The sequence below is a fragment of the Molossus molossus genome, unplaced genomic scaffold (assembly GCF_014108415.1).
Source record: "Molossus molossus isolate mMolMol1 unplaced genomic scaffold, mMolMol1.p scaffold_m16_p_8, whole genome shotgun sequence".
Taxonomy (NCBI): domain Eukaryota; kingdom Metazoa; phylum Chordata; class Mammalia; order Chiroptera; family Molossidae; genus Molossus; species Molossus molossus.
The window spans coordinates 68,733,882-68,757,311 of NW_023425402.1; the positions used below are offsets into that span (position 1 = coordinate 68,733,882).

A 23,430-nucleotide genomic window follows, 5' to 3' on the forward strand; every position below is an offset into this window, starting at 1 on the left:
TGCAAATTTTTGTCTTGACAACAACCGAGGGTTCCAGATATCAGTTACCACCTCCGTGATGCTTGCCATATTTCTGTACCATCATTTATTTGATAGTTTTTATTAAACTGAGTCATTGTGGTTTTATTTTCCCAAATAAAAACATGTGTGAAATAATGAGTCTGGTATTCTAATTGGAAAGTGCAAAGCGCCACATAGGCCCCTATTTTAATCAGATACTTAGGATAATCTAACCATGAAGAACCTCCCCACCATCATTCCTACTATAATTCCCCAGGTTTATAGAACCCATGGCTAGGAGAAATTGTTCCCATGATAGATAGAGAATTGATATGCTTTCCACTCCTTCTCCCAAGTGGACACACACACGCACACCACTTTCTCTTACAAAGAAATAAATGAATGAAAACTTGGCTCATACCTCTGGGAAGTAGGCAACCAGTTGGCAATACTACCCCACTTTCTTGGTCCTCCCAGGCTAAAGCCCACGCGCACGTGAGGCCAGGGCAGTTGGAACAGGGCAGGGCTCAGAGCACAGCCAGGGCTAGCAGTGACTTAGTGACTGTGTAACTAGGAGAAATGGGTCCCAGCCAAGCCTAGGAGCCACAGGGTCTCAAGGGGAGAAGGGCAGCCCGCCTGTCCAGGTGTGAGAGGAGGACTGGAGACCAGAAGAGAGATGCAGGGAACCCACTATGGGTGAGAGAGGAAGGCTCTGAGGACTGCCCAGGCCCCGGGGGGCTCACTGTGGGAAGTCTGAGAGGTGGGGATGCACCTTAGGGGTGGCCCAGACTCTGAGGAAGCTGGAGAGAGCCAAATGGGTAACCCTGCAAAATGAACCATGAGCGCCTCCTGTGAGCCAAGCATTGCCACCTCTGCCCGCATAAGAAGTTGGATGATCCAGGAGTCATAGCTAGTTAGGGCAAGAAGGAACCTTGTTTTTCAAAAAGTATATATATTGATATTTATTACTATAAAAGTAACAATCGAGTTTTTCCACTGTAGGTAGGACACATGCCCTGATGTAAACTGAAGTCAAACTTGCAAGCAAGCAAACAGACAAGGTAGGTTGGAACCAGGATACAGAGGGGGAGAATGTGGCTAAGAATTATATTCTTAATTTAGTAAGTAGTCAGGAGCCACTGAAGTTTCCAGGGGAACATTCAGGGGAATGATGTCCTCAAATACAGAAGAAAAACCATGTGTATGTTCACTAGTGTGACTGCCTCCAGGTCTCAGCTGCTTGGATGTAGGAAACTTGGTGGAGTGACCCTGGAAATGTGCCCAAGCCAGTCACTGAAGCATGGTCAGATTCCCTGCATTCAATCTAGTGTCTGCTTTGACTTGTGACACTAGCCAGGTCCTTCCTGTCATGTTTCCTTTGGCAAAAGTGACCATTCCCCTCCAACCCAGGTTGTCTCCGGCCTTGCCTATGGCACTTGCCCTACTATTGCTTAGGACTGGTCATGACTTTAGGAGCATAAGAAAGGGTAAGAGGATAAAAGGATCTGCCTGGGTCTATCCCAGCCCCTGGCTGATAAAGGAGACCATGATTTGGAGGGCATCTCTAAGAATGGGGAGACGGGACCACAGAGACCCCTGTGTTCTAGCACAAGATACACTATGCAGGTTTTGCTTTTACAGCCTTCCTGGGGCAGATCAGGTATATTTCACAGCGTCAAGATGGCCAGTTGGAGTTTTAGGCCAACAGGGAGGTCACTATTGGTGCTCCTTTTTCCCAGCTAGACAGGGCAAAAAGTGCCACTGCTACCAGGTCGCCAGGCAGGGGCCAGCCCTACTCTCAGACAAGTCTTGCATGAGTGGACTGTTTACAGCACCAGCTGTAGGTATAAACCCTCCAGGGATCCCACTGCACTAAAATCTACTCTAGCCCTGGCCAGTTTGGCTCAGCGGTTAGAGCGTCGGCCTGCGGTCCGGAGAGACCCGGGTTCGGTTCCCGCTAAGGGCACGTACTTTGGTTGCGGTTTGTCCCCAGCCCTGGTTGGTCATGCAGGTGGCAGCCACTCGATGTGTCCCTTCACATCGATGTTTCTCACTCTCTCTCCCTTCCTCTCTCTCCCTCCCATTCTATCTGTACAAAAAATGGAAAAATATCCTCGGGTGAGGATTAAAAAAAATCTACTCTGCATGATCGGACCCCTGTCCTTCTAGGTCTCATCTCCTATGACGTTCACCAAGCCCCAACTATCACTTTGGCAATCTTTCTCCATCTTGAATGCCCCAAGCTTGTCCCTACCTCTGGGCCCTTGAGTTGCCATCCTCTCTGCCCAGAATGTTTTTGTCTCATGTCTTTACAGATCAACTTCTTGTCATTCAGGGCTCGGCTCAGATACCACCCCTTCACTCAGTTGCCCTATTCCATCCCATCTCCATTTTATTTTCTCCATAGCACTTATCATGTGTTTGTGTACGTAAGCATGACTTTTGTCAACTTCCTGTCTGCCTTCCCTCCTAGCATCTAAGTTCTGTGAAAGCACAGACTGTGCTGGCTTGCCATCGTGTCTCCAAGCACAGGGGCTGCTCAATAAATGAATGAAGAAGACTGAATAGTTACAAAGCCAGCTCCACACACACACACTAAAAGAGAAGCCATCTAGGACGGCACAGTCTGCCTGCTAGATATTCAAGATTACTCTCATCCACTGTCCGTTCTTTTCTTCAGTGTCTCCCTCTGAAAATTGGAAGAAGAAAGACAAGGTAAAAGAAGAGAAACTTTGTGGGTGGCCTTGAACATTTTTAATGTTTGAAATAATGTTTGCTTCCCATATCCATTAATAAGTGGCTAATAATGTTTTATCTGCTTTAAAAGGACTACCAAACTCTAATCATAGGGCTTGTTTCTTATCCAGAAAGCGGATGTTAGTGCTGTTAATCAAAAGCCTTTGAATCAAGGTCATATGATCTCTAACAGATTATTTCCCGCACAACATGTTTTTGTCTCATAGCAACAAATCTTATCATTAAAATCACCAAGGCATGTGGGCTAAGTGTTTGATTAGCTGTAACTTTCATTTCTGAAATGGCCACCTGTGGTAAAAACGTAAATGGGTTTATATGAGCAGATGAAATGATCCACCTCGTCTATTTTTCAGATGAGAGTACTGACAATATAGTCCTCGATGCCGTCCTTTGATTGTTTAAAATAAAGAAATGCTGAATATCAGAGAGTATATCAAACATGAGCTTTCCCTCTTATAAGTGGAATTTGGTTTTGTCTGGAATTTGGCTGGTTGTAGAGAAAAGCTGCTAAGTCACAACCATGCGTAGCAGATAGATGAATATCTTCCGTTGCTGAAGTTTTGATCATTCTGTTTCACTATTTTGATGGAGGCTTACTAATTTAGTTGGGTACTATATATACATAGTAAGGGCTAACATTTATTGAGTACTTGCTACATGCCAAGCACTGTTCTTGGCTTTATTCAAGATTAGAGAGTTCAATTTTCTGTTTTCCTAAAGAAGTTTAACTTAGAATCAAATCTAAATTCCTTACCATGGCCCTCGCATCCTCCTCTTCTAGCACATCAAGTCCCGCTCGCCCCACCGCAGCCCTGCTGGCTTGCTTTTGGTACCTGAGCAAGCTCCTGCCGCCTTGACCCTCCCGTCCTTTAAGTTTCCACTCATGTGTCCTCCTCAGAGAAGCCTCCTCCGACCACCCTGTCATTAACATCTGTTCTAACACTGGTCATTTCCTTCATAGCACTTATACTTGTTTTGTTTGCTGATTTCTACTTTGTCTCCCCAGGAGACTGTGGAAGACAAGCCCATGTGTGGTAGTCACCAATGTACACCTAGTGCCTAGCAGAGTGCTTGGCAAATATTTGTTGAGTAAATTAACAAATGAATGGACAAGTTCTATGTGCAAATCCCACTGAACCCCTCCATCCCACCCCTCTCCCGGAGACAGTTAGAGATGACCTTTCCAAGGCTCGGTATCATAAAGCCTCTACTCACGATTAGGGATTACTCTTTTTTTCTTATCCTCGCCCGAGGACATTTTTGATATTTTGTTCAGATAGAGTGGGATGGGGAGAGAGAGAGAGAACATCGATGTGAAAGGGACACATCGAGTGGCTGCCACCCACACAACCCAACCAGGGCCGGGGACAAACTGCAACCGAGGTACGTGCTCTTAGCGGGAACCGAACCCGGGTCTCTCCCGACCGCAGGCCGACGCTCTAACCGCTGAGCCAAACCGGCCAGGGCAGGGATTACTCTTTTCCCCAGGAAGTAGGGAGCAGGTTTCTTTTCATTCATTCAACAAATATTTATTGAATTTCTATGGCTTGACACTCAGTGAACACAGAAAAATAGGATACAGTTCCCTTAAGTAGCTCAAAATAAATGGAGAGAGAAAGAAATCCGTGTGTCTGTGGGTGTCTGTTTTGAAACACAAACCCACACTCGTTAGTGTGAGAGAAGGAGGGGCGTGCAAGTCGGCAGCCACCTACATGGTAGACTTAAGAATTACAAAAATATCTCCCCCACTGACTTTTCCCAGTATCTAAAATTCCATCAAGAGAGTTTCTTCTGCGGGAGATGAAGAATAGAAGGTGGTGGGTGGTGTGACAGACAGATGATTTGTTAGCATGGTAACTCCTCGATTCTGAGGCAGTGTTAGTCACAAAACACAATGCAAATCTTACAGTCATAAGTGGGGGCCCAGAACGGTGTTATTTGTCAATATTATGACCCTCCTGGCCTGAGTACACATGGTCTCCATGTTACTGAGGTTTTACCACTTGGAATTTATAAACCAAATCCTAATGAGGTTTTCCACTTATCAGACAAAACATTCAACATTTTTCTTCCTTATTAAGAATGGTATTAAAAGAGTTTATGAGAGAGAAAATAAAATCTGATTTTCAAGTTGTCAAAAACATCATGATATAATGCAGTTCAGCCAGGAAACAAAATAGCCAACATAAACTGTTACAGGGACTCACAGCTAAAAGCAGCTGTGCTCCTGAAGGGCACTCCTTCCTCAAGCATTTCTTCCATCTGGTTTGTCTTTTCCTTATTTTAATTGGGCATGCGTTCTAGCACACAAAGAATCACTTTTTTGGGTTCACATGAGCAATAGTAGGCATGAGTCCACAGTTTTATTTTATTCCGTCTCTTTGGTAGAGAAAGCAATGATTTTATAGTAAAAATAAGAACCCGTTAGATATAATACATTCATTCCCCCCAATTTATTTGTATTATGGGTTTCATTTGATTGCGTAGCCATGACCTCTGTGCCGGTGACCTTCCTGGGAAGGATTCTCAGGGCACCTTCTCCAACGGGTGGGAGGAGGAAGAAAAAGGCTTATTTCCACTTCTCATTTTCACCTGCTTTGAAAACTTTTTCTTTATTTACATGAAAGGGGAGACCAGTAACCATTTCGCTTTAACTTGCAAAGGCTAAGAGATGCCATTTGCATGGTGATCATTATTTATTTATATTTTCATTAGCGGATGAGGAAGTGATGCTCTTCTAAAGCCGAGTAGAACCACGTAGCCATGGTTTCCAACTGCACAAGCATCCCTTAGGTGAACAGCTCTTTTGAAGTGGTTTTGTTAGCAATTAAGTGCAGTTATAGCCCCGACATGAAAATAAGCATTGTACACATGCTCTGAATATTAAAAATCTGCACCAGCAAAAGGGATCTGGAAGTCAAGAAGCACTCTACAGGGCTGTGCTGCAGGATTTTAATTTAAATAGTAACGGTAACTAAGAGCTGCTAGTTATTCACGGCTTACTGTAAACCAGCCACTTTCCTAGTATCTTCTGTACATTATCTCATTTAATCCTCACAGCAACCTTCATGGAAGCTTTTGCTACTGGGGGCCTTATGAAATATTCTGGGCTTGCACTGCCCCAGAGAAAAACCCTAAGCACTGGGCTTCCTCAACAAAGAGGACCCAGCCCCGACCCTCCTCCCTGTGACCCAGGGCATAGGTAGGGTGAATCGGGGCGGGCCTGCCCATACATTCTCATTTCCCCTTACTTTTCCTTTTTCTTTCTAATTTTTACTTATGTTTAAATTATATATATATACATTTTGTTGTTGTTGTTGTTAATCCTCACCCGAGGATATTTTTTCATTGATTTCCTAGGTAGAGTGGAAGGGGGACAGAGAGAGAGAGAAAGAAACATCAGTGTGAGAGAGACACACTGATTGGTTGCCTCCCACACGACCCCGAGGGCTGGAGATTGAACCTGCAACCCAGGTAGGCGGGTCGACACTAACCGCTGAACCAAAGCAGCCACGGCTTATTTTTAAATTATAAAAGTAATACCTATTTGCTATAACAAATTTAACAGAAGTATATTAAGTTAGAAGGAAAATCTCCCCATTTCTTCTTAATTCCCTGTCCCCTTCCCCTATCATCACTGTTAACAGTTGGGGCCAGATTTTTTAATATATAATTTTTAAACATATGCAGTTTTAAAAAATAACATGTATGGGTTCAACACTGCCTGCTTGTCCACTTGCTCTTCTTTATGTCAGAATGTGTATTTTACTCTGCAATAGGGGCCTAGTAGTATAACTGTATAACTAACTGTATAACTATATAACTCAGTCACAGATACTTATCTGTCCCTTTATTGATAGGCATTTTAGTTTTTGTTTTTACTCTAATGCAACAATGCTTTAATAAACATCCTTGAGCATGTATTTTTATGTGCTTGTTCAATGTTTCTGTAGGTTCCCACAAATGAGACTGCTGGGCCAAAGAGGAAGCACATTTAAGTTTCGATAAATAGCGAGGCTGCCTTCTGGGAGATTGTAACAATCATACTCCTACCAAGAGTAGACGGGAGTGTTTCTTTCTCCAAAACCCACTAACACTGGATGGTGTTCAAAGTTTTTAATTTTTGTATACTTAACTGGAAAAAGGGTATCTTTAAAATTTTTGTGCATATAAACTTTTCTTAAATTTAGTAATGTTAAGCTTGGTTTCCTATACCGTTTGGCTGTTTGTATATATTCTATGAATTGGCCCCCTTTCCTATCCAAGTTCTCTCCTCTCTGCCTTTCATCACCTTTCTTCACTCCCAGGATCCTAGGTGTCCCCTCCCTCCTTCCCCTTCAGTAGAAGGAAAAATTACAGAAAGCAAAGAGGAGGGGCCTGATGAAAGGAATCAGGTCAGGAGGTATTGAAGGCTAAAACTGTTCCCAGTCAGGAGTGTTTGCATTTGAAAAAGCCTGCCCAGAGTGGACAATGCTGACCTCCAAAGACTGGATTGCTAATGGTGCCACTTTAGGCTTCCACGGGAAAAATATTTTCAAATAGGAAGATCTTCCTGGGACCCTCACAGTATAGTGAGTCAATGCTTTCTTTGTCTATCATCATGAAGCTTTCTCCTGTGAGTAGATAAAAGCAACTGCTTGGGACTTAATATCCTAAAGCCCTTGACTAAGTATTTATACAACTACACATCAGTCTAAGGAATTAATCGGAAATGCACATAACAACTTATGTACGTAATGTTTGTCATGTCAATTGCTTATTGGATGAAAAACTGGAAACTGTTCAACAATGGAGAATAAAACAAGTTGGTAGGTCCACCTGATGAAATACTATGCAGCATTTTAAAATGGTGCTAGAGGTAGTGCACCAAATGTTATTGGAAACTAGTTTGATTTGACATTAAATGTATAAGCAAAGAAAAAAGAAACGGCAGTAAATATGTCAATAACCCAATAGAAATTATATGTGGGTGATGGAAATATGAAATGAACTTTTGGGCATATTCCAATTTTGAGAGTGAACAAATATTATTGTTATGATCAGAAAAATGATCTTTTAGTGCAGATAATAAATGTTTTAAAAAAGCAGTTTATGGCATTATTCTCATAAAGTATTCCCTTTTTACCTGGAAATCACTGAGAAATAAATGCAACCCTGACCCTATCAAGGTTCGTTTCTCTCACTTCTCCTGGGCACTCAGAGCAGACAGTGGTGTATGTGACTCCCAGTTGGGGGACTTCCCAACCTCCAACACCCTGGGTCTCAGTTTTAGACCTCAGAGACTCTTTCTCCACAAGCCCTGATGTTTTTGTATCTCCTGGCCTTATTCTGAAACTCATGTTCATTCTTACCTGTTTCTTCTAAGTTAAATTCCTCTACTTCCTTCCTTTTAAAACAATTATTAATTTCTGTACTGCTCCATTCACTTTAGGAACCTTTATACTAAGTGTACATGTACAATACATAAACTGTGATTGGTTACAGCATTTGTAATTATTTCTACAATTTATTTCAAAGTTAGGTGTCAGGCCTGTGGACAGACTCTTCTTACACCACTTAAATTGCTTTTTTTGTACAGTGCTTATTTGCTAAGAAAAGTATCATATTTCAGAGCCCTGTGTTTGATCTGTAAAATCTTATTGTTATTTTCCAGTGGCCTTGGTGGAGATTTAAAACCAAGGATTATGATGAACCTTTTATCTCAGTCTAAGACTTTATCACTTTCAGAGATGCTTAATGCACTGACACATATTATTCATTCATTCATTCATTCAGAAATAATTTATTGAGAATCTAGTATATGTTAGTCACTGTGCTAAATGCCAGGGAATTATGGATTGAAATACATCTTTGTTGATGAGCAAAAGCTTGCATTCTGGAAAGAGAGGTGGACGTACTGATTAGCAGGTGCCCCAGCAGGCAGAAAACAAGAAAACAGAGAGCCTGAAGGATCCAGGGAGGTTTCCAGAGGGAACACTTGAACTAAGTCTTAAAAGAGATATAATATGTGTGTGTGTGTGTGTGTGTCTGTACTGATGGTTAATTTTTTTTTTTTTATCCTCACCCGAGGACATTTTTCCATTTTTTTTTTTGTTCAGGTAGAGTGGGAGGGAGAGAGAGGAATAGAGAGAGAGAGAGAGAGAGAGAGAAACATCGATGTGAAAGGAACACATCGAGTGGCTGCCACCCGCACAACCGACCAGGGCCGGGGACAAACTGCAACCGAGGTACGTGCCCTTAGCGGGAACTGAACCCGGGTCTCTCAGGACCACAGGCCGACGCTCTAACCGCTGAGCCAAACCGGCCAGGGATATACTGATGGTTGTATGACTCTGTAAACATACTGCAATTCATTGAATTGTACACTTAAAAAGGTAAACTTTACAGTATGCAAATTCAATCTCAATAAAGCTGTTAAAGACAAAGAAGAAGTAAAGGGCTGGGTCAAATGCACAAAAAGAGGAAGAACATCCTGGATAGAGCAAAGATCATGGGCAAATGCTTGGGATGTGAAACAGCTACACAAGTTAGGGGTTGTGGCTGGAACGTAGGGTAGAGGTGGATGGCTCAAGTCTCCAAAGCGATTTAAGCAACAGAATCACAGGAGCATCTGATCTTCACGTAATGGCAAGAAGCCAGAGTCTCAAAGACATTCTGGCACCTTCTGATTTTTTCTGGACTGAAGTCTCCTTTCTCTGCCAAATCTAAGATGGCAAAGAAGCATGCAGACAAAGAAGAACCCAGATGCCCAAGAATTAGGACAACAGACAAGTTTTCTAAAAGTCCTTTGGGTCACCTCCTTGCCTCTAGGCACGTTTCAGTTAAACTAACCTAGACAGAGGAATCTTTGTGTCCTTAGAGGTTCCTACAGAGGCAGGTTCCAAGCGGGACAGGTTTTGGGCTAAGACAAAGCATTCTCCCAAAGCTTCTTGCAAATCCAACCACACACTGAAAGCCCTGTGGGTAGCAAACTGCCCTCCCCGCATTCTGGCCTGTCTGTGCTGATCTGCAGATACAAGGCACTGATGTGAGGTCCTTGTTTACTTGGTCACCCAGCCCAGAGTGTCCAGAGGAAGCTCACTTACATGGCACCTGGTGATCGGGACCTCCAGGACAAGGGTACTGGTAGTTCCACTGAGCGTGTGGGGAAGGGTTGGGAGGCAGCATCTGTGCACGCGCCGGATGCCTCTGAGGTGCAAACAGATGGTATTCCCTGGACCTGAGAGGTCTGGGGAGGTCCTGTGGGTAACACATAGAAGTGAGGGGCAGAGGCCTTTCCAGCTGCCTGATGCCCAGGACGTCCTGGGGCTGGGAATCATACCCCGTGTCTGTTGTAGGCAGGTCTGGAGCTGCTCGGTTCCTGTGGGGCTGGGGCCGCTGCGCTGTCTCTTGGCTACTGCCTGAGGAATCTGCTGAGGCATTAGGTAAACTTTGGTCTGATTTGTCTGAGTCATGGCCAGTGTCAGGAGAAGCTGCTGAAAGCTGAGATCCCAGCCATTGATTATGCTTTTCCATAAATGAAAACTGATGCTCTGTGGGGAGGGCTCCGACCACAGACTCAGGCTTAGGCTCACTGGCTGCGGAGCAGTCCGAGGGCCAGTCTTTGCCTGGGTCTGGCTGTCTCCTCCAGAAGCTGTCTTCACTCTCCTCCAGGACTTTCGTGCGCAGGCAGGTGGTCTGCTGGGACACAGGCCGCTGGGGATTTGAAAGTTTCAGGTGAGGGTGAGCCCGAGAAAAGTCTCCTGAGCAATAGTAGGGGGTACGGGATGCAGACGAGCTGTTGGGTGCCATGTTCCTTTTATTTGGAGCAGGTGGCTCTGATTCCTCTTCCAGGGAATATTCTGGGATGGGTTTCAATAACTGACTTGGGTATGGTTCTGATTCATCAACCTCCACAGGAATGCTTCGGTTCATTCTAGTTTCTGAAACAAGAGAAAACATGCCACAGCCTTAAAAGACATCACTTTTTGGAGTCCCTACTTTATGACCTTAAGGGACCTTGTTCAAGATATGGTTTAAATTAATAGCAGTGTGACACCAATGCGCTTGGGGAGCCCCAATCAAATACAGTTGTTTACTTGTCCTCCGGGCTAAGGCACTCATGCTTATTAAGATATTTTTATCTGGAAGGCAATGCAAAGAATGCGACTGGACCATCATGCAGCAGACAGCACAAGGGGAGACACATGAACATCAAAGGCCAAGGATGGAGGAAAGAGAACTTAATCCTGACGTGGGCTACTTTGCGTGCGCTTGTGGAGGTTTAAAACGTGTGCAGGAAACACGAGACGTTGTTACACTGGTCATCTTTGAGGATGATTCAGATCGGGGGGAGATGTGAGCGGGAGAGTTTTCACCTTTTAAACTTTTAAAATTTTGCCTAATAAAAAATAAAATAAAATAAAAAGGCCTTTGTTTAAAAGCACTGAAAGAAAGGTCATAGTGACATTTTCCACTTAACAACTATAGGTTGTTTAGAGGATTTAATTTCCTCTGGCACCCTGCCTACAATGAAGAGAGCCATGACCATCTGGTTTGTGATGTGTGGGCTGAACTAGCGAGGTTTGCTAAACCAGCCTTTAGCCCACACACCATTTACCCCACAGCCCAGGTACCATTGGTTTTATCTATAGAAATAGAACTCTGAATCAACATGACAGAATGAGAAAGACAATTAGCCTCTTCTCATTGGTCGAGAGGATGCCCCCAGCCGCCTGGGCTCCAGGGGAAGGAAGACTGGAGGTCGGCAGAAGGCTCTAGGACAGGTGTAGTGGGAGGGAAGAAGGGGGTGCAAAACAAGAAATCTCAGAGGTTTGTGTAACGCAGGCCTTGCCCAGAGCATAATTCAAATACCACGCAGAGAAAGGGGTGGTGCCGGCAGTGAGGATTTTTAAATTCCTATTTTTGGATCCATGTAGAATTTCAACCACACACACTTACTGACGGCTCACTGTGCCTACAACCACCATGTACCTCAGCATTGTTCTAAGACAAGTTCTGAAGACATGAATCCACCTTCTCTGGAGCCTTGTATCCAACCCGATGGCAACAGGACAGCAGGCATTTAAAAATGCTCCCCCTCGGAGCAGCGGTGGGGCCGGCACTTTCCCACCACATTGATCTTCACTGCCTATGGAAAGATTCCTCAGTTCGCCTCTCCCCTGGGTGCCAAGTGATTGGTAACGCTTCTCTTTACCCACGCTTGGTAACAAACTTAGCCGGCAGCTGCGAACGACCTTTGACCTGTTTTTGGCACCACACAAAGCCCGGCCTCTCATTCCTGCGGGCCCTCCCTCCGGCCTCAGTCTCCTCTCTCCTGCTGTCTCCTCTCCAGGCTGCTGTCCCTTCCCCTTGGCTCTGCAGAAAAGAGACCTCGTCACCCTCATTGATTAGAAACCCACCAACACCACACGTATTTCAACTATTTATGATCTGTGAAGGCTCACCGTGGTTTTCCTTTCTTTCTTACAGTTTCCCTACAGCTCTGAAATTGGGCATGCCCTCCACTGCGCTCTTCAGCTGGTCCGGAAGCACAAGTGTTTCTGAAGGGCTGGCTGAGTGCTGTGTAATCTGCTGGCATCTGTGGGCCCACCGCCGAATGCAGGGCAAACAGGCACCAAGTGAGCCAACCAGCAAGTGGACTAGATTCTGTCAACCATTTCTTGTTATGAGAGTCACTTTCATCACCCACACTTCAGGTACCACTGCTTACATGCACCCCAGGTTTTCAAATATGAATACCTTGGAAGTGCTTCCCTAAACAACATCATCAAAAAGTTGCAAAATCTACTCCTCTAGCCGAGGAGCCTTTAGGGTTTGAAGGGAGCTAATAAAAAAGGTGACAAGTGCCATAACTGGAAACCGGAGGCCCCTCTTACGGTGGGAATTCTACAGTTAAAGAAAGGACCAAAGGACCCCTTGGTTGGTAGTAAGTAAACCTGGCATGGTAATGAGCAGCCTCTCAGGTGAACTATGGGATCAGTAATCCTTTAAAAAAAAAGGACCCTGATGTTTTAAACATGTCGCTATCAAATATTCAAAGAGCAAATAATTATTGAACCCTGCTATGTGTCCAACTCTATGCTGGGTGTCCTCCTTAGGCATAAGCTTAATTAAAAATAATTTTTACAGCCCGGCCAGTGTGCTCAGTGGTTGAGCATCGACCCAGGCACCAAGAGGTCGCTGGTTTGATTCCCGGCCAGGGCACATGCCCAGGTTGTGGGCCGGATCCCCAGTGTGGGGCATGCAGGAGGCGGCCAATCGATGTTCTCTCTCATCAATGTTTCTATCTTTCTCTCCTTCTCTGTCCCTTCCTCTCTAAAATCAATAAAAAAATTATTTTTACAATATGTAATACAAGCGATACAAAATTCAAGAGTACAAATGGGTATAGTGTGAAAGGTAATCAAAACTATTTCTAAAGACATATAAAACATTATTCCTACCTTCCAGTTGCTTGTGATCCAGATCAAGAGAAAAAACAAACACAGGAAATCAAAGGTCCCACCTTAGGACCTTGGCATTTGTTGTTCCTGCGTCTCGGAGCTCTCTTTCCCCACATGTCTGCGTGGCCTTCTTTCTTTCTCCGTCAGGTCTCCACTCAGCTGTCATTTCCCAGCGAGCTCTCCCTGGTCATCCTCTCTCAATCTTTTACACGCCCTCTCGCTTTCTTGTCCCTGATTTACTGTCCTCTCTAGCAGTTACCATCATCTTATATATTACATAATGTCTATTAGAAATACAAATATCTAATACATTCTTTGGTCTTTAATGTCAATATTGTAAAAATGCTACACATTAGAAAAAAAATTCCTCACTATCTCACCACATCTAACCATTTCCATGTTCTCCTGTTGTAGTCCAGGACTTCTCCATAGCATGTCCACATGGTCCTAACCCTGGCCTGGTCTCTGCTCAGTCCCTAACAAGAGTGACACGTAGATTAAAGTGGAAAATCCTGTTTTCTCGCCATGATCTATGGGAGAAGGCTCTGATCCCCGAGGGGGACAGCAGACCTGCCAGGCAGGACCCCGCGAGCCCAGGGCTGGCACGGCCCCGACGGGCTCATCAGCACGAGGAGTGCCCACGTCCGGAAGCCGGGGAAGCTGAGGCCTGTGGAGCCTGTTTGCCTCACTGCGGCAAATCCCTGGGGGAAGGGAGAGGCTGGAGGTCGACGGGAACCCACGGGGGTTTCTGGCTCAGAATCTCCTCTGAGTCCACCGCACCAAGCTCCGCGCTCAGAGATTCTGAGGGGAGGCCAGGGCTCCTGTGTATTTTTGTTTGAGTCCCACCAGCAAACAGGTTTTTTCATACCTTGGCAAGGGGAGTGCAATCAGTACCATTTGGCAGTAACTAGTTGAAAAGCTTATGCCCTTTGACCTAGTAATTTCACTTCTGAGCATTTCCTCAGTCTACAGTGATTTGTACATGTCATGGGAAATGAGGAGGCCGTGAGGATAGGCAAGGCTGCAGTGTTTATAACAGCAAAGGCCAGAAACAAGCCGCATGTCCAAAGAGGGTCTGGTTTTTAAAACTGTGGTCCAGCTGTACAGTGACTACGCTGTGTCCTTTCAAAGAGACGGAGGAAGTGCTGTGTGGACTGATGCAGAATCATCTCCAAGATTTATGGTGAAGTTAAAACAGTGAAGCGCAGAAGGAGGCGGAGTGTGCTGCCCCTTGTCCCATCTGGGACTGTGCGCACCCCGGCTCGGCAGGAACCCGAGCCGCGGCTGCCCCTGGAAAGGAGCTGGATGGCTGGGAACAGGGCCAGGATGGGGACCTGCTTTTCAGAGCATTTTCTATGTTGTAAATTTTGTACCAACTGCTTGTGTATCTGCTTAAAAGGTTAGAAAGAGAAAAGGAGAAGCCCCACTAGTGGTGCTGATGTTCACAGAGATTAAGAAACAATGCGGACGAGGCACTCCCGAGACCACCTCGGAGAGTGAGAACATGTCCCTGGGTGGGAACGGGGTCGGTACAAGCTAGGAAGGCAGGCTGGTCCCAAGTACACGCAACCAGGCTGAAACAGTTGTGTGCGCGAGTCTGGTTCTGACTCACTTTAATCTGACCCTAGAGACACTTGTTTTCCTCTGGAGTCATACTGCCCTTTGAGCCGTGGGCTGTGGTTCTTGCTCTTGGGTTCTGGCACTGACTTTCTTCAAACCCCTCTGGTAGTTTTCTCTGCCCAAGTCTCTCTTTGGCTTCCTTCCAGCCTTGGGCCTGAGACCGTTCTCTTAGCTCCTCTCCTCTACCCGGGGCAGCCTGAGTTGGCAGATCAGATCTCCCCCAAATGACAGCAAATTTGACATCCCACGTGACAAAGCTCCCTGGTGTCCCAGTCACAGAATTTTCCATTCTCTCCTCCCTCCCTCCCGCTCCCTTCGCTCAGTCAACCCCCTGGGCTGCCTCCAACTCTTTGCTCATGTCTGTTCCCAGGACCCTTTTCTCCTTTAGCACACGCTGACTTAAATCAGTCTCTTGAAACAGATTCTATTAGTCTTTACATCACCTTTCTGATCTCACAGTTCATCACAAAGCTTCTTTCCTCGCATCATCCCCACCTCTGTTTCTGCATGTCCACGAGGCCCCGCTTGACCTCTGTGGGAAGCACAACGTGTGTTTTCATAGTTAACCATGCTGCTGCTGTCTTCCAGATGGATTTACCCTGAATGAACACTTAGTTCTAGAATGTGGGGAAATACACAGTATTTAAGTACACAGGCTCCAGAGTCAGAACCCCCTAGGATTCAATTATTTCTCTGCCAGCTGCTTGATTAGATATGTGAACTTCAGAAAATTACTTAATTTTCCTAGGCCTCGTTTTTCTCATCTGTACAGTGGGGAAAATAACAACACTTGCCCCCTAGGCATTTGTGAGGATAGAAGATATAAATAAAGTGCAGACTGTAGGACCTGGACCATATCAAGCTCTCAAAAAATAAAATGGTTATTTTGTTATTATTTTTACAAGTGATTTGGTTTTAGAACTCTTTCTAGACTATGTTCACAGTTTTTACACCTGGATGCTAACAACAGTACATGAACCTGATATTTGGAGACTTGTCTTTTTAAACTAACGTGCATTTCTGGCATATTCAATACATATCTCATTTGGTCCTTAAAACAAGCTGGGCCATGGGCAGTGTACTTGGTATCATTTTACCTTTCCTGTGTCACAGAGGCTGACACATTAAATAGCGTTTCCAAGTCAAAGCTGAATCCAGCCTACAGATCTCCTAACTCTTTCCATGAAGATCATAGGGGTTAGGGGCTGGCAAACTCTTTTCTGTAAGGGTCCAGATGGTAAATAGCTCATGCTTTGTGGACCACATACATACTTTGCTTTTGGGATTTTGTTTTCAAACAACCCTTTGCAAATATAAAAGCCATTCTTACCAATATGCTGGTACATAAACGACTATGGGCCACCTTTGGCCGGAGGGTTGTAGTTTACCAAATTCTGAGATGGATTATGCTATTAAATCAAAATACAAGCCTAATATAATGGATATACTTAAGACACCTTACACATTGTTAGTAATGATTGTTTTTATTCATTAATATTTACTCTGCACCAAATACTGTTCCAAGTGTTTTACATGATCTCACCCTCACAGCCACCCTATTTGGTAGGTGCTATTGTCAGCCCCATTTTACAGATGGGGAGACTGAGACACAAGGAGGTTACGTAACTTTCCCAAGGTCAGGGGCCAGCACGTAGCATAGCTAGGATTCAAATGCAAGCAGTTCAACACCAGAGCCCGTGCACTTGACCACTCTGTATCTCGTATGGAAGCATTAACTTATACAGCTATTTGGTGGGGAGTAAGGGGCTAGGGGGAGCTTCAGGAATGTTTTAGAACCATTCACCTCGAAGGTGAGGAGGTGTGGCTAGAGGCCGCCTGTGTTGAATCGCCAGGCTGCAAGCCTGTGGTGGCTTTCCTTCACGCCGTGACAAGACAGGGTATGGATGAGACTGCAGAGACATCTTGATTGGAGAAAAGCACTTGATTGGATCTCATTAAATTTTAATCATAAACCGAATTCAAAATAAATGGAAAACTGGTTGACAGAGCACAAACAAAGGGTGATGATGAATGGTGATGCATCTAGAGAGGGGACATCTTCCAGGGGACGCCTCTGAGGCAAGGACGGATGGGATTTAATGAAGGTGTTATGTCCCCGGAAGAAGACAAATAGCAGAGCAAGAAACAGAAGAAGGGCAGGAGTGAGCAGCCTAGTAATTAATAAACCACATCCCCAGCTCTGAGCAGGCAAGGCTCGCTGCTGTTCACCAGCTGTGTGGATTTTTTTAAGCATTCTTTAGGTCAACAATAGGATTGAGGAGTCCTGGACACCCAGCATGAATATTTCAGGTGGACTTTAAAAATAAATATATAAATGTAGAGCTAGGAAGATCTTCAGATTCATTTACAGATACTTTCAATTGCAGATACTCAGGGTCTTACTTCATACCCCAGGGAATAGTTTTCTGATGTGTCTAAAAGTCATGGATTTAAAAAAATCTTTGAACTCATGAATGTTCTTTGTTTACCATCCAAATGCATGCAAACTTTCACAACATGGGCTTGCTTGGTGCAAGTTGGTTTTGAGTGAACTGTTTGGCTCAGGGTCAAGTTCCAGTGAATAAGTACTTCCAAGTTTACTTGCAGAATTTCCCAGACAGAACAGTTCTTCCATTAGGTTTGCCAAAGGGTTGGAGGCAGTGGTGAGCCCTGGAGACCAGGGAACATCTACTGGCCCTTGTTCATACCCTGCGCAGTACAGCTCACATCGGGATGAAGAGCACAGTGTGACCGACCTGAGTTGAAGAAGTCTGCTCTGGAACTCCTCTGAGCCGTTCAACAAGGAGGCGACGGCCTAATGGGAACGGGCTGTCTAGGCCACGTTGGACATTGGTAATAAACATTCAGAGAACAACCTCAAAACCACCTCTGGGTTGTTTGTTTGCTTGTTTCTGATAAGATTTCTCTACCCACACATTTGTAATTCTTGATTTAGTCCAGGCCCCGCAGTAAAGAAGAAGGGGCAGAAAGGAAAAATCAGGAGAGAAAGAAGAAGAGATGGAAAGGAAGAAAGGAGAATGGAGGAGATGAAAAGCAAGGAAAGTGGAGAAAATTGGAAGGAAATTAAAAAAAAATTTTGCCCTTTATTGGTGTAGAAGACTTATTTAAAGTGTGATCTTTATGAATTCATGGGTGTGAGAGGGGGCAGTTGGCAGAAAAGGAAAAGACTCGTCCAGGTAAAAGGCCAGAGTATTATAGGTCAGCTGGGAAGCCAAGAGTCTGAGCAGACCTCATAGAAGGGGGAGCGAGTTCAGAGATGGAGGGAGACCTGGTGACCCTGGGAGGGGAAGAAGGAAAAACACTGGAAACCTGAATGCAGGAAAACAAAGAGGCAGAGAAGAGCCAAGTTCCTTCATCAACAAAGGAGCTGCTGAGACCCCAGCCAGCCTAGGTCTGTGGGGTGGTAGGAAAGGGGACTCGCAGGCTCGGGGGTGGGAGGGGGCAGGCCCGTCAGTCCCAAACAGCTTGATTTCACTGCCTTATCAGGGAACCAAGCCAAACTGGCACAGCTCCAAGAGTGACAAGGGGGATGAAGGCCCACCCTCCTTCCCCGGCCACTTTATAACTTCTGGTCTCCAGGAAGGTCTGTGTACACATCTGTGTGCACACGCACGCACGCGCGCGCGCACGCATACACACACACACACACACACACAGTGAGCTGAGCAGTCAGACATGGAAGCACATGTGGCCGAGTAGGAGGCCTGCTGGGCAAGAGACACAAAGAATGTCGGAGGGAGAAAGGACAGCCTGGGTTTCATGAACTAAAAATATCTTGGTGACAATGCACTGAAAGAAATGAGAGAGGCCCAGGCGGGGAGCGTCTTGATTCCAACCCTCAGATGCTCTCACACCAAAGGACTGCAGGATTGTTTTGATAAGGAAATGTGATCAAACATTAGGGGTCATTTTGTGGGATCTGAAAGGAATTTCAAGTGTAATGTGCCTCATCAGTGTTCTTTTCTGCATCAGTTGCCTTCAATTCATATGTTTTTAAAGACTAATCTAAAAATTGCCTGCAGCAGAAAAATGATTTGAATTCAAGATATTTCTGAGATTTTTGACTCTATGATGTGTAAAAAAAACATAGATTTCATTTAGACAAACTACCCACATAATCTATCTTGCTGAGTGCCTGATAAAGAATGCCTGCAAATATGACTGCCTTCTCTTCTTTTTGTTGTCAGGGCATTTTAAAGTGACTAACTCCTTACTTCTGAGAGAAGCAGGCTGCAACCTCTTCTGTCTTTGCACCCTCCAGAAGCGAGTGTCGCTGAGCTAAGAACCTTCTCTCCGACATGTTGGTTCACTGCCCAGACGTCACTTCTAGTCCCCGCCCCACCCCACGCAGACAGCAGAGCAGTTGCTGCATTGTTAGCTCATCCTGCTCCATCACGGAAGGAGCAGCAACACCGGGTTAAGAACAACTGTGGGTGGTCTCCCTGGATCAAAACGAGGCTGGCAGCCAAACAACAGTTAGCCTGATTTCAGATAATGGTGCATCATTATTTGCAAATAAAATCAGTAACGCGTCACATGGGAAACGTCTTGAAATTCCTGACCTCTCTTCCCACAGGGATAGGGAAAGCCATTTAAAAACATGATGCCAGGGCCTGGATACTCCACAGAAACGGTTTAGCAATACCAGAAGCCCTGAGTCAGCCCGTCCCAGTCAGCCAGGGCCTGCTTGAACTGTACTGACGGAGAGTAATGGCCCGAAAGAAACAATAATGACAACAACAAAAAGGTAGTGGTTTGGAGAAGGTTACGGACTCGGTGTCCGCCATCTAAGAACGTGTCCACTCACAGTCATCCCCTTCCCTGGGATCAGGATGTGCTTCCCAGCTTCCTTTCAGCTCCCAGGGGAGGCCCCACACACAGTGCCTGGCCTAGCGGAGGGATGGTTTCCAGCTCCAGCCAAGTCAGTAACGCAGCCTCCCGGAGCCAGGCTTGTCTGCTGGCTCTCCGGCCGCCTCGACTCTGGGCAAGTGCACAGGACAGCTCTTCCCACGTAACCCAAATGGGATATGAACTAATTCAAGAAACCCCCTGTTTTCTCCTATTTAGCTAGAGCCAGTTATACGGCCGAGGTTCCAGGCAGCCCTCCCACACAGCCACGTGGCTGCCTTTCCCCCAGCCTTACACCCAGACTACTGGTTTACCTGCTGCCTTGAGAGCAGGTGAGTGAAACAGAATCAGAGCAGCTTAAGTGAAAGGATCCTGAGCACCTACGAGGTGTTTGATTGTATATATGAGGGGCTAGGGGGTACAAAAGGATGATAAAAACATCCTTTTCCTCCAGGGACTAACCATCTAGCAGTAGGAGGTAAAATTAATATATTTGAAAAATCAGTAAACAAAACAAGTCTTCTAAGACCACCCATTACGGCCCCCCTCTGGGACTCCCATTACCCTAGCCTTATTTTGTTAGAAAGGAATTTAGACCAAATCATGTTAGTTCCCCACCATCACCCTCGCCCCCACACATTTTATTGATGAAGAAACCCAGGCCCAGGGAAACCAAAGTGAACTGCCTACGTCTCAGAGCCGGCCAGAAGTGAAGCGAGAACTTGAAACCCAGTTTCTTGTCCCCCTTTTTTTTAAAATTAATTATTTGTTCTCTTTTCTTTCTGCTCATTTAAGCATATCCCCCAAGTCTAAGAGACCATCTGGAACTTAAAAGACGCATGAAGCTTGATTACCCTCTAAGATAAAGTAATAGCATTTCCCCCTTGTTTTCCCTAAGCGCTCTGTCTAGAGCCAGCAAGCGTCTGGGTGGTTGGAGGGGAGGCCGGCTGCGGGGGAGGGGCCGAGCTGGCAGCCCAGAGCCAGCCCAGAGCTGAGCTGAATTTCAGGCCCAAGAATGTAGTGTTAATTTTTTCCCTGCATGAAACAGAGATCAAGAAAACTTGGGCGTTCGCCTTCCCCTGCCACTGACGCATCCTGGGGCTGGAAGCCAATTACTGAGTCTTTGCCGGCCCCGGGCTCCCTCCCTGGAGAAGTGGGGCTTGAATTCCTAACCGAAACTTGTGGGGACGCGAAGTACTCAAATGGTTCCCAGGCAACTCTGAACCATCCCGGTGTGGGTGCTTCTGCTCCCCAAAGAGTTAACCTCCACTCCCCAGTCTGAAATACTAAACCATCAACACTTTGTCGCAGCAGAAACGTAGCTGTCATTTTCTCGGCCGGCCGGAGCTGGTCTCCACACAAACAAGTTAAAGGTGGAGATGGGGACGGGGAGGAAAGTAAGGCAGAACAGTTCGGTAAAGGAGAAAACAGTGTTTTGTGAAAGTGGGTCAGTGTTTTGAAAAGTAAGGGTGGGCAGGTATCAAGTCTGAACAACTTACCTTAGAGCCGCAGCGGCGGGCAGACCTGCCACAGGGTGGTCACCTCTCTCCTTCCTGTGTCACTCCACCTTGGGTCGCTCCTGCCACCCTCCACCCTCTCCGGGCCCAGGTAAGCAGTGGAACAGGCTCTGAAGCAGGAAGTGGAAGTTGTATGCAAATTTCTACCGAGGCTAGGAAGCCTCAGCTCAAAAATCTCCCTGTGGGCAGTGAATCAACAGCCGAGAAGTCACTTTATTTCTTAAAACAGAAACCTCCTTCATTCCCTAGAAAAGGCCACTGACCAATTAGGCTGCAATTCTGATTTCACCACCCGGCTAAGTAACTTCTGGGAATGTCCAGGCGGCCCTGGACTCAGTGTTATCACAGCACCTCAGCCTGAGAGGTGTCTAGGGAGGGGATTGGACTTGGGTGTTAAGGTCGGTTATTCATTAGCAGCTCCTATGGAGGAGATTGGGGTCATAGAGTTGGGAGGAGTATGAAGCAAGAGCTTGCTAATATTTCTAACTGCTTAAAACATCAACATTTGCTGAGCTTAACCCGTCCCCCACAAACACATACCGGTACTTATACACATGTACACGTACTCGCATATACAAACACACCCATATGCTAACACACACACTCTGCCCCATTGACAGACATGAAAAAATGACTTTTGTTTTTTAATTCTCACCTGAGGATATGTTTTTCAAAAAGTTTTTTTTTCTTTATTGATTTTAGTGGGAGAGGAAGGGAGAGGGAGACAGAGATAGAAACATCGATGAGAGAGAACATCGATTGGCTGCCTCCTGCATGCACCCTACTGGGGATCGGGCCCACAACTTGGGCATGTGCCCTGACTGGGAATAGAACTGGCGACCTCTTGGTGCATGGGTCGATGCTCAACCACTGAGCCACACAGCTGGGTGAGGATATGTTTATATTGATTTTAGAGAGAGAGGAAGGGAGAGAGAGAGAAAGAGAGAGAGAGAGAGGAAAACATTGATGTGACAGAGAAACATTATTCGGTTGCCTTTCATACATGCCCTGAAGGGAGATCAAACCCACAACCTAGGTATGTGCCGTGACTGGGAATTGAACCTGCATTCTTTTGGTGTATGGGATGACATTCCACCCAACTGAGCCAGCCAGACAGGAAGAACAAAGTGACTACTTTTATGAAAACACAGCCCTGGCAGGGTAGCTCAGTTGGTTACAGCATCGTCCCGATACACCAGGTTGCGGGTTCAATCCCTAGTCAGGGTACATATAAAAATCAACCAATAAATGCATAACTAAGTGAAACAACAAATTGATATTTCTCTCTCTTTCTAAAGTCAATCAATCAATAATAAAACCACACATATACATGTGTGCACATTTTTCATGACCTCAAGTTTATTTTCTCCTTATTTAATCAGTAGCCTACAGCCGAAGGAGATGCTGGGAGCAGGATGGCTGGGGCAGCAGAGTGTGACAGAAGCTGCAGGAGCCAGAACTCCGAAGTCAGGGGGGTCTGCTGTGAGCTCCATCTGCCACGGGCCGGTTGGGCACCACATCTGGGTCCTCAGCAGGCACACTGCTCCTGGTGCTGGCCTTGCCGTCCGTGGGCTGGCTGTCCCTCCACCCTTGTGCGGAGGACAGGCCCCAGACTGCCAGGTTCTGCTCGAGTGGGCCATGTGAAGTGGGTTGCTCTACCTTCTACAAGCAGAGGGAATGCTGCTTGTTTTTATTTATTTATTTATTTATTTATTTATTTATTTATTTATTTATCTATTTATCTATTTATCTATTTATCTATCTTCATCTGAGGACAATTTTCCATTTTTTGTTCAGATAGAGTGGGAGGGAGAGAAAGGAAGAGAGAGAGAGAGAAACATCGACTTGAAAGGGACACATCGAGTGGCTGCCACCCGCACAACCCAACCAGGGCCGGGGACAAACTGCAACCGAGGTACGTGCCCTTAGCAGGAACCGAACCGCGTCTCTCTGGACCACAGGCCAACGCTCTAACCGCTGAGCCAAACTGACCAGGGCTGTTGCTTGTTTTTAAAACAGCATATGTAGCCTGGCCTGGGTGGCTCACTGGTTGAGCATCGACCCATGCCCTAAGAGGTCACTGGTTCAATTTCCGGTCAGGGCACATGCCCAGGTTGTGGGCCAGATCCCCAGTGGGGGTCATGCAGGAGGCGTCCTATCGATGTTCTTTCTCATGGATATTGTCATCTCTCTCTCTCTTCCTTACTCTCTCTCTCAAATCA

At 45.8% G+C, this 23,430-nt stretch overlaps 1 protein-coding gene and 1 long non-coding RNA gene across 3 annotated transcripts in view; one reads left to right on the plus strand and one right to left on the minus strand.

Moving 5' to 3' along the window:
* LOC118620689 overlaps positions 1-12,382 on the plus strand; it is a 61,396-nt gene extending 49,014 nt beyond the window's left edge. Inside the window, exons 3-5 of the long non-coding RNA XR_004957533.1 lie at positions 1,003-1,061; positions 2,474-2,715; positions 12,229-12,382. This is a non-coding gene — a long non-coding RNA (uncharacterized LOC118620689). The remainder of the gene's footprint in view (positions 1-1,002; positions 1,062-2,473; positions 2,716-12,228) is intronic.
* Positions 1-21,495, minus strand: part of TRAF3IP2 (TRAF3 interacting protein 2) — a 40,733-nt gene extending 19,238 nt beyond the window's left edge. For both annotated transcript variants that reach the window (XM_036247716.1, XM_036247717.1), the window contains exons 1-2: positions 21,191-21,495; positions 9,843-10,679 (exon numbers count right to left, since the gene is read on the minus strand). In XM_036247716.1, the coding sequence (XP_036103609.1) occupies positions 9,843-10,671 (829 nt within the window). In that variant the 5' untranslated portion in view covers positions 10,672-10,679; positions 21,191-21,495. The remainder of the gene's footprint in view (positions 1-9,842; positions 10,680-21,190) is intronic.
* Positions 21,496-23,430: the final 1,935 nt, after the last annotated feature.